Below are 13,155 nucleotides of genomic sequence, written 5' to 3'. Positions count from 1 at the left end.
ATTGTGGTTGAGACCAACCGTAAAGCCACACAATTCATCACCGAGCACCCGGAGAGCAGCTATGCCCAGCCTTTCCGGTGGAAACCAGTCCAAGTTTCCGACATTAAAATCTTTTTGGCCCTTATCCTTCACTTGGGACTAATGAAACAGAATGTATTGCGGTCATATTGGTCTACGAACCCAGTACATCATGTTCCCTTGTACCCTGCTGCCATGTCCAGGACACGATTTGAGTACATCCTGTGCTTCCTGCACTTCAACGACGACAAAACCGGTCATGAAAAGGGCCACCCTGCTTATGACCGGCTCCACAAAATTCGGCCCCTCATAGACCACCTGTCATCAACATTTGCAGATGCTTATACCCCTGAACAGAACATCTGCGTAGACGAGTCCCTCTTACGCTTTACCGGGCGCCTTGACACCAAACAGTACATCCCAAGCAAGCGCGCCCGGTATGGGGTGAAACTGTATAAGCTCTGTGAAAGGGCCACAGGCTATACATGTTGTTTTAGGGTCTATGGAGGAAAAAGACTCAAAATTGGAGCCGGTCGGATGCCCTGACTACCTGGGGAGCAGTGGAAAGGTTGTGTGGGACTTGGTGTCACCCTTGTTCCAGAAGGGGTACCATCTTTATGTGGACAACTGTTACACAAGTGTGGCCCTCTATCAGTACTTAAAGTTAGAAGAAATCCGATGCTGTAGCACTGCGCGGCCTAGTTGCCAGGGCTTCCCCCAATGGCTCGTTACCACCAGACTTGAACGGGGGCAGAGGGCCGCCTTGCGTACTGACGACCTGCTCATGGTGAAATGGAGGGACAAGAGGGACGTTTACTTTCTGTCCACCATTCACACGACAGTCCAAATTCAACGGGCAACTGAGGTCATTGAAAAGCCCCTTGTCGTCCACGAATATATAAGCCGACTGCATGGAAGGCATTACGCCTATCAGATTCCGAGTACCCCAGGTCAACGCATCCGAAGAAAACGTTGTCGTGTCTGCAGCAGTGCTAGAAGAAGGAATGACACCAGTTTTTATTGTCCCAAATGTCCTGACCAGCCTGGCCTATGCCTAGGGTAGTGCTTTGAGAGGTACCACGAGCAGGTACACTATTAGAACCTAAGGAACTCCAGACACAGGAGTAGGCACACACTCAGTGGTCTTTCGTACATTGTCCCAGGGGGAGGAGAGGTAAGCTTGAAAACCAAACAAACAGGTAAGCATAAAAGTTGGAAGAAGGATCGGTTTCCATGCTTGATATTGCTGATCTGACCTGGGTTGGCGATATAAGACGGCAGGGTTGCCAACCCAATTTCTTATTTTTCCTGGACAAAATGGTCAAAAAATCTGGACACCCCTAGGTTTGGACGGACAGGGGGTGGAGTCAGGGGGCAGGGTCAGTAGCAGGCTTTTTAGGAAACTTCTTGTAAATTTTGGGAGGAGAGAAACATAGCTAAAGCAGGTGATTTCTGCATAAGGCTCATCTGAAACAGTCCTACTAAACTGGCACACAATGCTGCCCCGCAGAAGCCTGCCAGTGCCACACACGCTGCTGCCCCGCAGAAGCCTGCCAGTGCCACACACAGTGCTGCCCCGCAGAGGTCTGCCACACACAGTGCTGCCCCGCAGAGGTCTGCCACACACAGTGCTGCCCCGCAGAGGTCTGTCACACACAGTGCTGCCCCGCAGAGGTCTGCCACACACAGTGCTGCCCCGCAGAGGTCTGCCACACACAGTGCCGCCCCTCAGAGGTCTGTCACACACAGTGCCGCCCCGCAGAGGTCTGTCACACACAGTGCTTCCCCGCAGAGGTCTGTCACACACAGTGCTGCCCTGCAGAGGTCTGTCACAAACAGTGCTGCCCCGCAGAGGTCTGTCACACACAGTGCTGCCCCGCAGAGGTCTGTCACACACAGTGCTGCCCCACAGAGGTCTGTCACACACAGTGCTGCCCCGCAGAGGTCTGTCACACACAGTGCTGCCCTGCAGAGGTCTGTCACACACAGTGCTGCCCCGCAGAGGTCTGTCACACACAGTGCTGCCCCGCAGAGGTCTGTCACACACAGTGCTGCCCCGCAGAGGTCTGTCACACACAGTGCTGCCCCGCAGAGGTCTGTCACACACAGTGCTGCCCCGCAGAGGTCTGGCACACACAGTGCTGCCCCGCAGAGGTCTGTCACACACAGTGCTGACCTGCAGAGGTCTGCCACACACAATGCTGCTTGTTGCACAAGCAATATGGATACAGTGTTTTATTTACTAATCAGAAGTCATTTCCTCTCTGCAGAGCTCAGCAGCATCATCATCATTTCTTCACACCCTATGATGTTCCTGCAGGGGCACACTGAGATCACACTGCCCCTCTATATAGTACAGGGGGCTGCCAGGGGCACATAGAGATCACGCTTCCCCTCCATAGTGCACATAGGGGTAAACTGAGACGCACACATCCCCCTCCCGCCACCACTCACTCTCCCATAGAGATCACAAGGTGCAGGGGGCACATAAAGACCATTTCTCACCTGTGGCTGTACAGCTTATGGCCAGCAGTAGCAGGGGGATAAAGTTGGGGGTGTCGATAGTGCAGGATGAATCTGCCTGCCCACTGCCTCTGACTCCTCGTCTGGACTCTGGAGTCAGGCAGCCAGTGACATCACCAGCATGGAAACCTCACATGTCCTGAACGTTACACCACATCTCGGCCCTGACAGCTCTCTGCACAGTCACATGGCTCTATTATTACACAGGAGATAAGTCAGGGATCCCTGGCTGTAAGCGATCTGACCTGCAGTAAAGTGCCGGCATAGTAAGCCGACACATAACAGACACCCTGGGCTGACATTATGTGGGTAAGGAGCTCTATGGACTTAAGGATTGACTCTGGAGACAGAAGAAGTCATGCAGATAGAACAATGCAGGACAGGGCATCATCATGACATCATGTAAATTACACAGCTAGCGAGATAGGACTAAGCATACAAGAATTTCTCTGCTTTTAATGCACATCTATGACCAGCACTAGGGAAAAAACGTTCAGCACAGTTCAACAAAGTTTGCAAACTTTTAACTTGGCTCCGCTCATCCCCGCCACTTACTCCCAGAGGAGTGGATCTACTTTGAGTTCCTTCGGTCCCACGTGGTGCACTGCTTACTCACTTTCCTGTAGCTGCCGCTGGATGGAGATATGTGGGCGGGCCCAGCTGCCTCTCTCTTTTAATTGGCAGGAGAGAGGCGCTGGACATTCTTTTTATTGGAGGGAGCCCGGAGCCACGAAGGAAGGAAGGGAGGGGGTCGGCCCAGGGACAGAGAGTAGAAACTTAGCCGCCTTAGCAGTCCGTGTACAGCGAAGCGGGCATGCGCAGATAGCCACGATCGCTGTAATTAGACGGATAGCTGCTAGCAGATACGGACAGGAACGGACAGCAGCTTTTTGGGGTCAAAAGTACGGACTGTCCGTATTTATACGGACGGTTGGCAACCCTGTAAGACGGCATGTTTGAATTTCCCTTGAGTGTGGACACCCCCGATTTATATGTGATTTACTTTGGGCCTATGATGATACTTTAATGCCACACAGAGTCATCTCTATTGGCAGGCATATTGCTGTATACTACAGGCATAATGCTGTATACTAAAGTTCTGAGGCCCAGTCACAAAAGTTGGTGGCTCACCCTGAGTGCAGGGTGGCACAGGGTGTCTCTCTCCTGAGGTTATCACTGCCATTGATGTGGAGGAAGATCTGCCATTGATGTGGAGCAAGGTATGTTTGCCGTTCATTTTTCCTTTCAGCCCAGAGTGCATTACCCGTATACCCAATATAAGGAGTATAGCAGAAACTCCTAATACTGGCCCATACATGTAATGATTGTAGAGACCCTAAAATGCCAGGACAGACTCCACAAATGACACAATATGTTTTGGGGTGTATTTTTTACACATACCCATGCTGGGTGGGAGGAATACCTCTGTAAATGACAATCTTTTGATTTTTTTTACACACAATTGTCCATTTACAGAGATATTTCTCCCACCCAGCATGGGTATGTGTAAAAATACACCCCAAAACACATTGTACTACTTCTCCCGAGTACGGCGATACCACATGTGTGGCACTTTTTTGCACCCTAACTGCGCTAAGGGGCCCAAAGTCCAATGAGTACCTGTAGGATTTCAAGGGCCATTTTGCGGCATTTGGTTTCCAGACTACTCCTCATGGTTTAGGGCCCCTAAAATGCCAGGGCAGTATAGTTAGCGGAAATTGATTTGTATTGTTTTTTTTTCACAAAGTGTCACTTTCCGCTAACTTGTGACAAAAAATAAAATCTTCTATGAACTCACCATAGTCCTAACTGAATACCTTGGGGTGTCTTCTTTCTAAAATGGGGTCATTTGTGGGGTTCCTATACTGCCCTGGCATTTTAGGGGCCCTAAACCGTGAGGAGTAGTCTTGAAACCAAATGTCGCAAAATGACCTGTGAAATCCTAAAAGTATTCATTGGACTTTGGGCCCCTTAGCGCAGTTAGGGTGCAAAAAAGTGCCACACATGTGGTATCGCCGTACTCGGGAGAAGTAGTGCAATGTGTTTTGGGGTGTATTTTTACACATACTCATGCTGGGTGGGAGAAATATCTCTGTAAATGGACAATCAAAAAATTGTCATTTACAGAGATATTTCTTCCACCCAGCATCGTTATGTGTAAAAATACACCCCAAAACACATTCTACTACTTCTACTGAGTACGGCAATACCACATGTGTGGCACTTTTTTGCAGCCTAACTACGCTAAGGGGCCCAGAGTCCAATGAGCACCTTTAGGCTTTACAGGGGTGCTTACAATTTAGCACCCCCCAAAATGTCAGGACAGTAAACACACCCCACAAATGACCCCATTTTGGAAAGTAGACACTTCAAGGTATTCAGAGAGGGGCATGGTGAGTCCGTGGCAGGTTTCATTTTTTTTTGTCGCAAGTTAGAAGAAATGGAAACTTTTTTTTTTTAACTTGTGACAAAAAATAATATCTTCTATGAACTCACTATGCCTCTCAGTGAATACTTTGGGATGTCTTCTTTCCAAAATGGGGTCATTTGGGGGGTATTTATACCATCCTGGAATTTTAGCCCCTCATGAAACATGACAGGTGGTCAGAATAGTCAGAGATGCTTGAAAATGGGAAAATTCACTTTTTGCACCATAGTTTGTAAACGCTATAACTTTTACCCAAACCACTAAATATAGGCTGAATGGGTTTTTTTTTAATCAAAAACATGTTTGTCCACATTTTTCGTGCTGCATGTATACAGAAATTTTACTTTATTTGAAAAATGTCAGCACAGAAAGTAAAAAAAAAAAATCATTTTTTTGACAAAATTCATGTCTTTTTTGATGAATATAATAAAAAGTAAAAATCGCAGCAGCAATCAAATAGCACCAAAAGAAAGCTTTATTAGTGACAAGAAAAGGAGCAAAAATTCATTTAGGTGGTAGGTTGTATGAGCGAGCAATAAACCGTGAAAGCTGCAGTGGTCTGAATGGAAAAAAAGGGTCTGGTCCTTAAGGGGGGTAAAGCCTACGGTCCTCAAGTGGTTAAAGTAGATAGGTAATATAATCTCTTACCCACACTGTTTTAAAAGAACAGGCAAATGTTTGATTTCATGATGACAGCCATCTTTTTGGTTGAAAGGAGTTGACAGGGAGCATGAGACACAGTTCCAACTGTCCGGTGTCCTGAGCACCTCTCCCAGTTGCTAGGCAACGTGAACAACAACATAGGAAAATCCCATCATGCTCTGCACAGCATCAGGGAAAAAAAGCCAGGGCTTTTTTTCTTTGATGGGTGGAGCTTGGTTAAAAATGCAGCTAAAAATGATGCTTTGGTAAGAAAAACAAAGTTCTGATGCTGCGAAACTACTCAGTTCTGCTGAGTAGATTTTTAGTCCAGAGGTTCACTTTTATGAACTATACCATTTAGTGAAATATTTTGGTACTATTTAGGCACAGTGACTATTTTGCATTAATTATTTTTGCTGGTTATAGAGTACATTTATCAACCTTTTGAACGCTTTGGTTACTCACAGACAGTGTATTGTATAATGTAGCATACAGGGCCGGATTTGTACTTTCCAGCGCTCAAGGCCAGATGCATTTCTAGGAGTAGGAGTATAAATACAACTGTTTATCTCATCTTTTTTCTTTCACCTCGGGTTCACTATAAGATGCATACAATGGAGCAACTACTGTTGCTTGCAGGGCCAAATCCTGTACAGATGAATCATCAGCTTATAGACTAGTGAGTTCTATTGCAGTGGAGGGAGGAGGCGGCCAATTACGTAGTGCATGACAGTGCTTGGCTGAGACCATCCACGAGTCACCACTCGATTTCTTTATACTAAACTTTATAATTTTGCATAGTTGGTCTCTTTGTACAACCTTTGTACCAGCTAATTTGTACCCACTGCAATGGTCTACTTCCTTGTTCCTTAAACCCAAATACATTTGGGTACTCATGTTGTCATACTCCAGAGGATATTGGGAAGGGTAATAATCTAACCTACAACCAAGGTGGGCAAAAACGAATAAAATCATAGGAGGCACCAACAACAACGTAACAAAGTATGAGGCAAACTTCCCTAGGTCAATACATGCAGCAACACTGGCGTATTGACCTAGGGAAGTTGGTAACCTTGTGAAACATGTTATCTGCCTTTACTGTGTTGCTACATTTTGGATAAATTATGTACTTGAACATACACTGGAACTGTGTTCTCCTCCTCAGGAAGCTCAAGTCCATCATCGCCCAGGTCGCTCACTTTCACTTGTTTCACGGCCTCCAGGAGTAATGATTCACTAGATGGCTCTGTTTGTTGAACACCTAGAAAGCAAAGATAACAGATTTTGAGTCACAATATAAGTGGGTTGTGGTTTACTGCCCTGCTATAAGTTGATTACTACTAAGCAATATTATATACAGGCAAGTTATGATCAGTAAAGTTCTGATTTAAAGTACACACTGGCCAAACAATCGGCAGAATTAAACATCCTGAAAGCATAAATAGAGTCAGGACATCTTTCTGATATACAGTGGGGAAAAAATGAAAGTGCATCAAGTAAAATGTCATAACATCATAACACTGTCCTTACGCTAACTGGCAGGGAATTCCACACCTCACTCAGTGAAGCCGAACAGCAAAAGTCACCATTTTAAAAATGGCTTTATTTATTTTATTGAACTGTTTTTCTACATTAAATTTAACCAGTGAAGTCACTCGACCAATTGCTATCATCAGTCCTTGGAGGTCTAGATCATTCCCACAATATGGCACAATGGGAGAAAGCAAAAATTACAGCCCACCTTCACACATCTTTAACTCCCTTCCCCTGACAGGGAAGGGAGGGAGTATGCCTGGCCTGAGAAACACCTCCTCTTAAAAAAGACAAATAAAAGGCTGGGTTGGTGTCTTCTGCACATGCACCGCTCCCGTTTCCGGGAGCATTATGAACAGGCGCAGTAGCCTTGCACCTGTGCGGAATGCTCCCACCCATGGAAGCAAGAGCGCAAGTTGCGCACACATGCGCAAAAACCACTGACCCAGCCGGGTTGGTGGCTGCTACAGAGGGAACACCAAAAGAGTGGCTGATGGCGAAACTGCGGCAAAGGACACAAAGAGGCTTCTAGGGGCTGGAGGAAGGCCCAGGTAAGTAAATCAGCACTGGATTTTTTCAGCAAATGTATTCTTTAAATGGAGGAGCTCTATTGCTGGACCTGGAGTAAAGGCTAAAGTTGATTATCCTGTAATTCAGGCATGCCAACAACAATTCTCAATTTTTATATTTTAACTTACTACTAAAGCATATACTTAGTTGCCTATTATGTGCTCACCCAGGTTATCTCGCAAGTTACTTGCTTCAGAATGAGGATCAAAATTGTTGTTTTGCACCAGTTTGAGTCTCATGCGTGAGTAATTTTCAACATTGGACAGTTTCCAGTGTTCCCAATTCTCTTTCCTTTCAAAAGAGATTATAGTAACAATATTTATTATTATTAATAAACAATTACAATCACATAATAATAATCTGCAGAAATTAACAATATAAATCACATTTTCTGAAAAAGGGTATATTTCCTTCATGGACCACTCCCCCCCCCCCCCCCCCCCCAAAAAAAAAAAAATAGTCAGCACATTATCAGATGACTCCAGAATCTCAGTATCATTTAGGCTGATGCTGCTGTCAATATCCTATAGACCAAGCAGTGTGAGATTTATTCATAACTCTGCAATCCTCAGGCCCCATCTGTCACATGACGTAAAACTGACCTTTCTGCCCAAGGGCCGCGTTCACAAGTAAGATATCTTTGTGCAGCTTTCCACTGTCTTAAAGTTGCTGTGTATTGACTGTTGATTTGTTTCAACATACTGTTGTAACGCAAGTTCTCCTGACGTGCTTTTCGGTTAAAGGGCTCCAGAAAAAATTCCTGAATGAAACAATTGCATAAATATTCACATCTAAATTCTTAAGCTAGTTTGCTCAAGTGTTAAAATATAACACCATGTTAGAAATATTCTCAAATTATGATTATGTAACAACAGTGCTAAGACATTTGTACGTACCTGGGGCTTACTCCAGCGAAGTCCCCCACCATCCTCTTCTGCTCTTCCTTGGTTACACAGACGGCTACGGTGATGTGCATGCAATCCCCCAACTCGCGCCTGTTGCGTCATTACGCTGGTCACCATAAGCATTCTGCGCATACGCAGTCTTAAGACAACCGTGCATGCACAGGACGCTTTTGGCGGCCGGTGTGATGACACGGTGGGGGCGCACATGCACGACTTCACCAATTTACCGGAGCTGCCTGCAAGACCATGGAAGAGCACAAGAGGATGCCAGGGGACCTCGCGGGCTACGGGGGGGGGGGGGGGGATTGGGGGGGATGAAGAAACCCCAGGTAAGTCCAAATTTTGTTTTGTTTTAGGTTAGGGCCCTTTTAATTATTCGCCAGGAACACTTATATTTAAGGCCGGATTTACCATAAGGCACGTGCCTAGAGGCGCCTGATGATAGAAAGGCGGCTCACTTCCCTCCCTGAGCGCCTCCCTCCCACCTTACCTATGCAGAGTCCCAAGCGGAGTGTATATGTGAGGTTTGTCACCCGAGTCTTGGCATTCCACTGATCAGATTACCCTTCAGTTACTTAATACCAAGGGAACCTCCGGCTACCTTATACTAAGGAGCACCTGTAGCTACGACGTGCAAGGGAACTAAGGGAGAAGTCACAGCTGGGCCAACCAGTACACTTGCGGTGTGGTTTAGTGGGTGTTTGTAGGTATATGGAGGGAGAAGTCTATGGTGTCAGACATCTGTGCCTATAGGCTCCTGTGATGTAAATCCAGGCCTGCAAGTTGACTTATTGCTGGTTTTCCAGGGGTCCTGGTCACTTTTCTGCAGCTACAGCAGAAAACACACAGTAAGAAAGGTCTGTCTCTTTTAACATGCCGATAGTTTCTTCAAAGGATGCAAATTTACTTGGTGCTTTAAAGGTTCAAAAATAGCTAAATGATTGTGAATTTCATCACAAATTACCATAGCCACATTCAAACTGTATCTTCGGTCTCTAACCGCTTGCATAAATGATCAGTTTAAAGTGAACATGAGAGGCATATGGTGGCTGCCATATTTAACTCCTTTGAAACAATACCACTTGCATGGCATTTCTGCTGTACAGTGTCACAGAACATGATGGTGCTAAATCAAAAATATTAATAACTGAAACATTGTCTTGTAGCTCTATGACACTTTTGGTGTATCCCGTGCTTGCAGGCGCTGAAATTCTCTCAGCATTTGCTACAAGCGCCATATTTTCATTGCTGTGGCATTTTTTGCATTATTAGTATTGACGGGTAGGAGAAAATATTGGTGAGGTTACCTGGAATTTCAGCTTGCTTTCACCACGTTCTCTATCACGTTTGTGCATATTCACCATGTGTGCCTCATGACACTCCTTCCAGTACAATGCCATCTGCTCATGGCTTTTGCTAAATGTATTTGCTTCATATTGTTTCATGTATAGAATAATCTGTGGAAACCACACACAAATCATATTATAGTTCTATTATTATTCTTCGAGATATGCAACAGCTACAAACAACATGGGCTCACAATTCATGTGCATTCAATGGGCTCGATTCACAAAGCGGTGCCTACCCAGTTAGAGACTTTAGGCGTGATAACCATTGCACCACGCTGGTGAAAAGCCAGTTTAGGCGTGATAAGTTTAGGCATGATAAGTTTAGGTCGCGCGCAAAGTCCCGCACGCAAAGCAGCGCCATTAAACTCTATGCGAAGTGCACCAGACTTTGCTAGCGCAAAATGTTTGATCAGCTGTGCACTGCGTTGCTAACCCAGTTGGTGCTTAAACTTATCACACCTAAACTTATCACGCCTAAACTTATCATGCTTAAACTGAGTTTAGGCGTGATAAAGGGCTTTTCATCAGCGTGCTAACTGTTAGCACCGCTTTGTGAATCAGGCCCTATATTTATATATATTTATGCATTACTGAAACAGCACAGTAGTCTAAAATTAGCTACATTGCTTGATCTATGTTTCTTTCATTTCCAGAAACAGCTTTCATTTTGCAGAATCTGGGTAAACAGTCACCCCTTCTGTAGCGAAATTTAAGAAAAGTCACATACTTACCTATGGAGAGGAAAGGCTCTGAATCCTATGGAGCTTCCCCAGCCCTGTCCTCAAGGCCCACCAACAGTACAGGTTTTGCAGAAAACACAAACATGCACAGGTGAGGTAATAGTGTTGCAGCAGAGCTGATTACCTCTGTGGATTTCCACAAAACATGCACTGTTGGAGGGCCTTGAGGACAGGGTTGGGGAACAGAACCTTCCATTTCTCTCACATTCCCTGCATTCCAGCACTCTCCCCAGTTCAAATTTGTCACCTCCTGTATGCCTCGGAAGACTCCCAAGTGCTTCCGAAGACTGGCAGCTCTGTACTGCGCAGGTGTGAGCGAGTAATTCTGAAGGCTTATGAGGATCCCTGAAGTTGTATTCAGCCAGTTGGAATTATTAGCATCTCACTGAGCATCTCTGAGGAGAAAACAAAAACTTCACACAGATAATGTCCAGACCAACAACTGATCCAGAGACTCTAGCACTGTGAGGTGAGAATGCTATCCACAACACCACTGTTAGATTTAAAATGCTGACTTCCTGTGCTAATGTAAGATGCAGCTTGGCTGAACTGAACAGTAGTCTATGAATTTCTAACTCCTCCCCCTATCCACATAGATAGGGAAGACCTGGGGACCCGGTTGCACGGTTTCACACATTTTCAATAGATTTCAGTACAGTGTGTGGAAGGATTCTATCCCACTCAGATCAAATCAAGGGACCGACCTGATGCTCGAGTCTGGTGGCCATCTATTATTGTATGGCCACCTTAATTCTCCTGCCAGCTCTATACTTTCTGCACACATCTGCACAGAAAACTGACTATTCCAAAAGGAAAGCCTTGCTTGTTCTGTCAACAAGAGACCACTGCAAACATATGTCGATTTTTCATCAGCACAGACTGGACGAACCTTCTCTCATACAGCAGATATTACAGATGTAAAAAGAAATTAAATTTCAGTCAGACAAATTATACAGCAATAGCTGGAAAGAAATCTATAACATCTTATAAATGGAAAAAGGGACTTACATATTTATCTATAAATATCCGCCATTCCTCAGAATTGCAGTATTCTTGGAAGTCTTCAAATAAGGAAGGGCCGCCATTTGTAATGGGAAGGGAAGGTAGATGGAGATTCATGAAGAGAAGTTTAGAGATTTTAGACACCAAAGTTCTCAAAATGGGGACAAGGAAAGAATAAGTTTCAGACTTCTCTCGGATGGACTTGCTGAGGATCCCCTCTAGTTTCCCCAGGAGGAAGCAAGCTTCTTCTTGGTTGTCAATCACCTTGGTCTGCAACAATGTGTTCAGCTTTGCTGTAGCCATTGCACATGCCTATGCAAGCACAAAAGTCAGTAAACAGGTTTATGAATGTTCTCATTCATCATTCTAGAACACTGTGTGTCTAGCGGAAGTAAATAAAATAAAATGGATTTCTTGAGTAATACATATGATTGAGTTCATATGATTCGAGGGGTATTTCCCATCTTTTTAGTCAGTACAGCTAAATCAATATCCTTAGCTTTTGATTTTAAAGGGGCACACTCAGTCACCTTACTCCAAGAAAGACTGTAATTCACATGATTTGCCACAATTAAGATGTGTGTTGCACATGCCAAATGCAAAAAATAAATTGCACATTCAAAGGATAACAACACTAAGTGTGTGCATAAAGTAGAAAAAAACTTATACTGTGTGGGAAGACTTACTAAATAACAGTATGTCCCTCCTCCTCCTCACAATCTTTACATAGGTTAGATGCAATCAATGTTTGCATTATACATGTTACAGTGCCAGAGTTAGGACACCTACGAATACTGGGGTACCTCTGTGCAGTGTAGGTGACTACACAAGAGAATGTATTATGTTGTACCAAGGCCACAGCTTTTAAAGGAACTCCGAGCACCTCTCATGCCTTTAAGACTCCGACCAGTACTGCAAAGTACTTAAAAATGCATACCTTTCTGTAGCTCTCCTCTTCCATTTGATTCCTGAATCGCCATTCTACAGTTAATAGTTTTCGTTTGATTTCAATTTAAAAATCGCGGCTGCCATCTTGACTATGTTATAACTTTAGGGTCACCCCTGTCTTTTTTGTTAGAGAAGTGTATCACTGGATGAAGCAGGAAGAGGAAGTGACACGCATGGCCATTGCAAGAGGCTCCTCCAGAGGGGTCATAGCACTACTTTGCTGGAAGTCATCTGTCTTAAAGGCATGCCCATGAGAGGTGCTCGGAGTCCCTTTAACTTAGCTGTAGAAAAAGCAGTGGTTCCTGGATGATTTATTTTAGTGTAAACATCTGTATGAGCATTTGCATGGGAGTGTGCGAAGGGTTAACTGACTTTGCCACAAGTGAACCAAGTTTATTTATGAGTAGAAAGAATTGTACTTTGGGAAGACAATACAACCCCTTACTAAGTGTGCATAACACAGGGAGGGAATTCTACAGGTCAGAACATGAGTTCCT

At 44.8% G+C, this 13,155-nt stretch overlaps 1 protein-coding gene across 3 annotated transcripts in view; it reads right to left on the bottom strand.

The window, feature by feature from the left end:
- NBEAL1 (neurobeachin like 1) overlaps positions 1-13,155 on the bottom strand; it is a 290,887-nt gene that overhangs the window by 62,523 nt on the left and 215,209 nt on the right. For all 3 annotated transcript variants that reach the window (XM_068245018.1, XM_068245019.1, XM_068245020.1), the window contains 5 exons: positions 11,717-12,022; positions 9,927-10,076; positions 8,317-8,474; positions 7,881-8,005; positions 6,752-6,872 (listed from right to left, as the gene is read on the bottom strand). In XM_068245018.1, coding sequence (XP_068101119.1) covers positions 6,752-6,872; positions 7,881-8,005; positions 8,317-8,474; positions 9,927-10,076; positions 11,717-12,022 — 860 coding nt within the window. The remainder of the gene's footprint in view (positions 1-6,751; positions 6,873-7,880; positions 8,006-8,316; positions 8,475-9,926; positions 10,077-11,716; positions 12,023-13,155) is intronic.

The sequence above is a fragment of the Hyperolius riggenbachi genome, chromosome 7 (genome assembly GCF_040937935.1).
Source record: "Hyperolius riggenbachi isolate aHypRig1 chromosome 7, aHypRig1.pri, whole genome shotgun sequence".
NCBI lineage: Eukaryota > Metazoa > Chordata > Amphibia > Anura > Hyperoliidae > Hyperolius > Hyperolius riggenbachi.
Note: the sequence above shows the minus strand (reverse complement) of the source record. Positions and strands in the feature narration are given on the sequence as shown.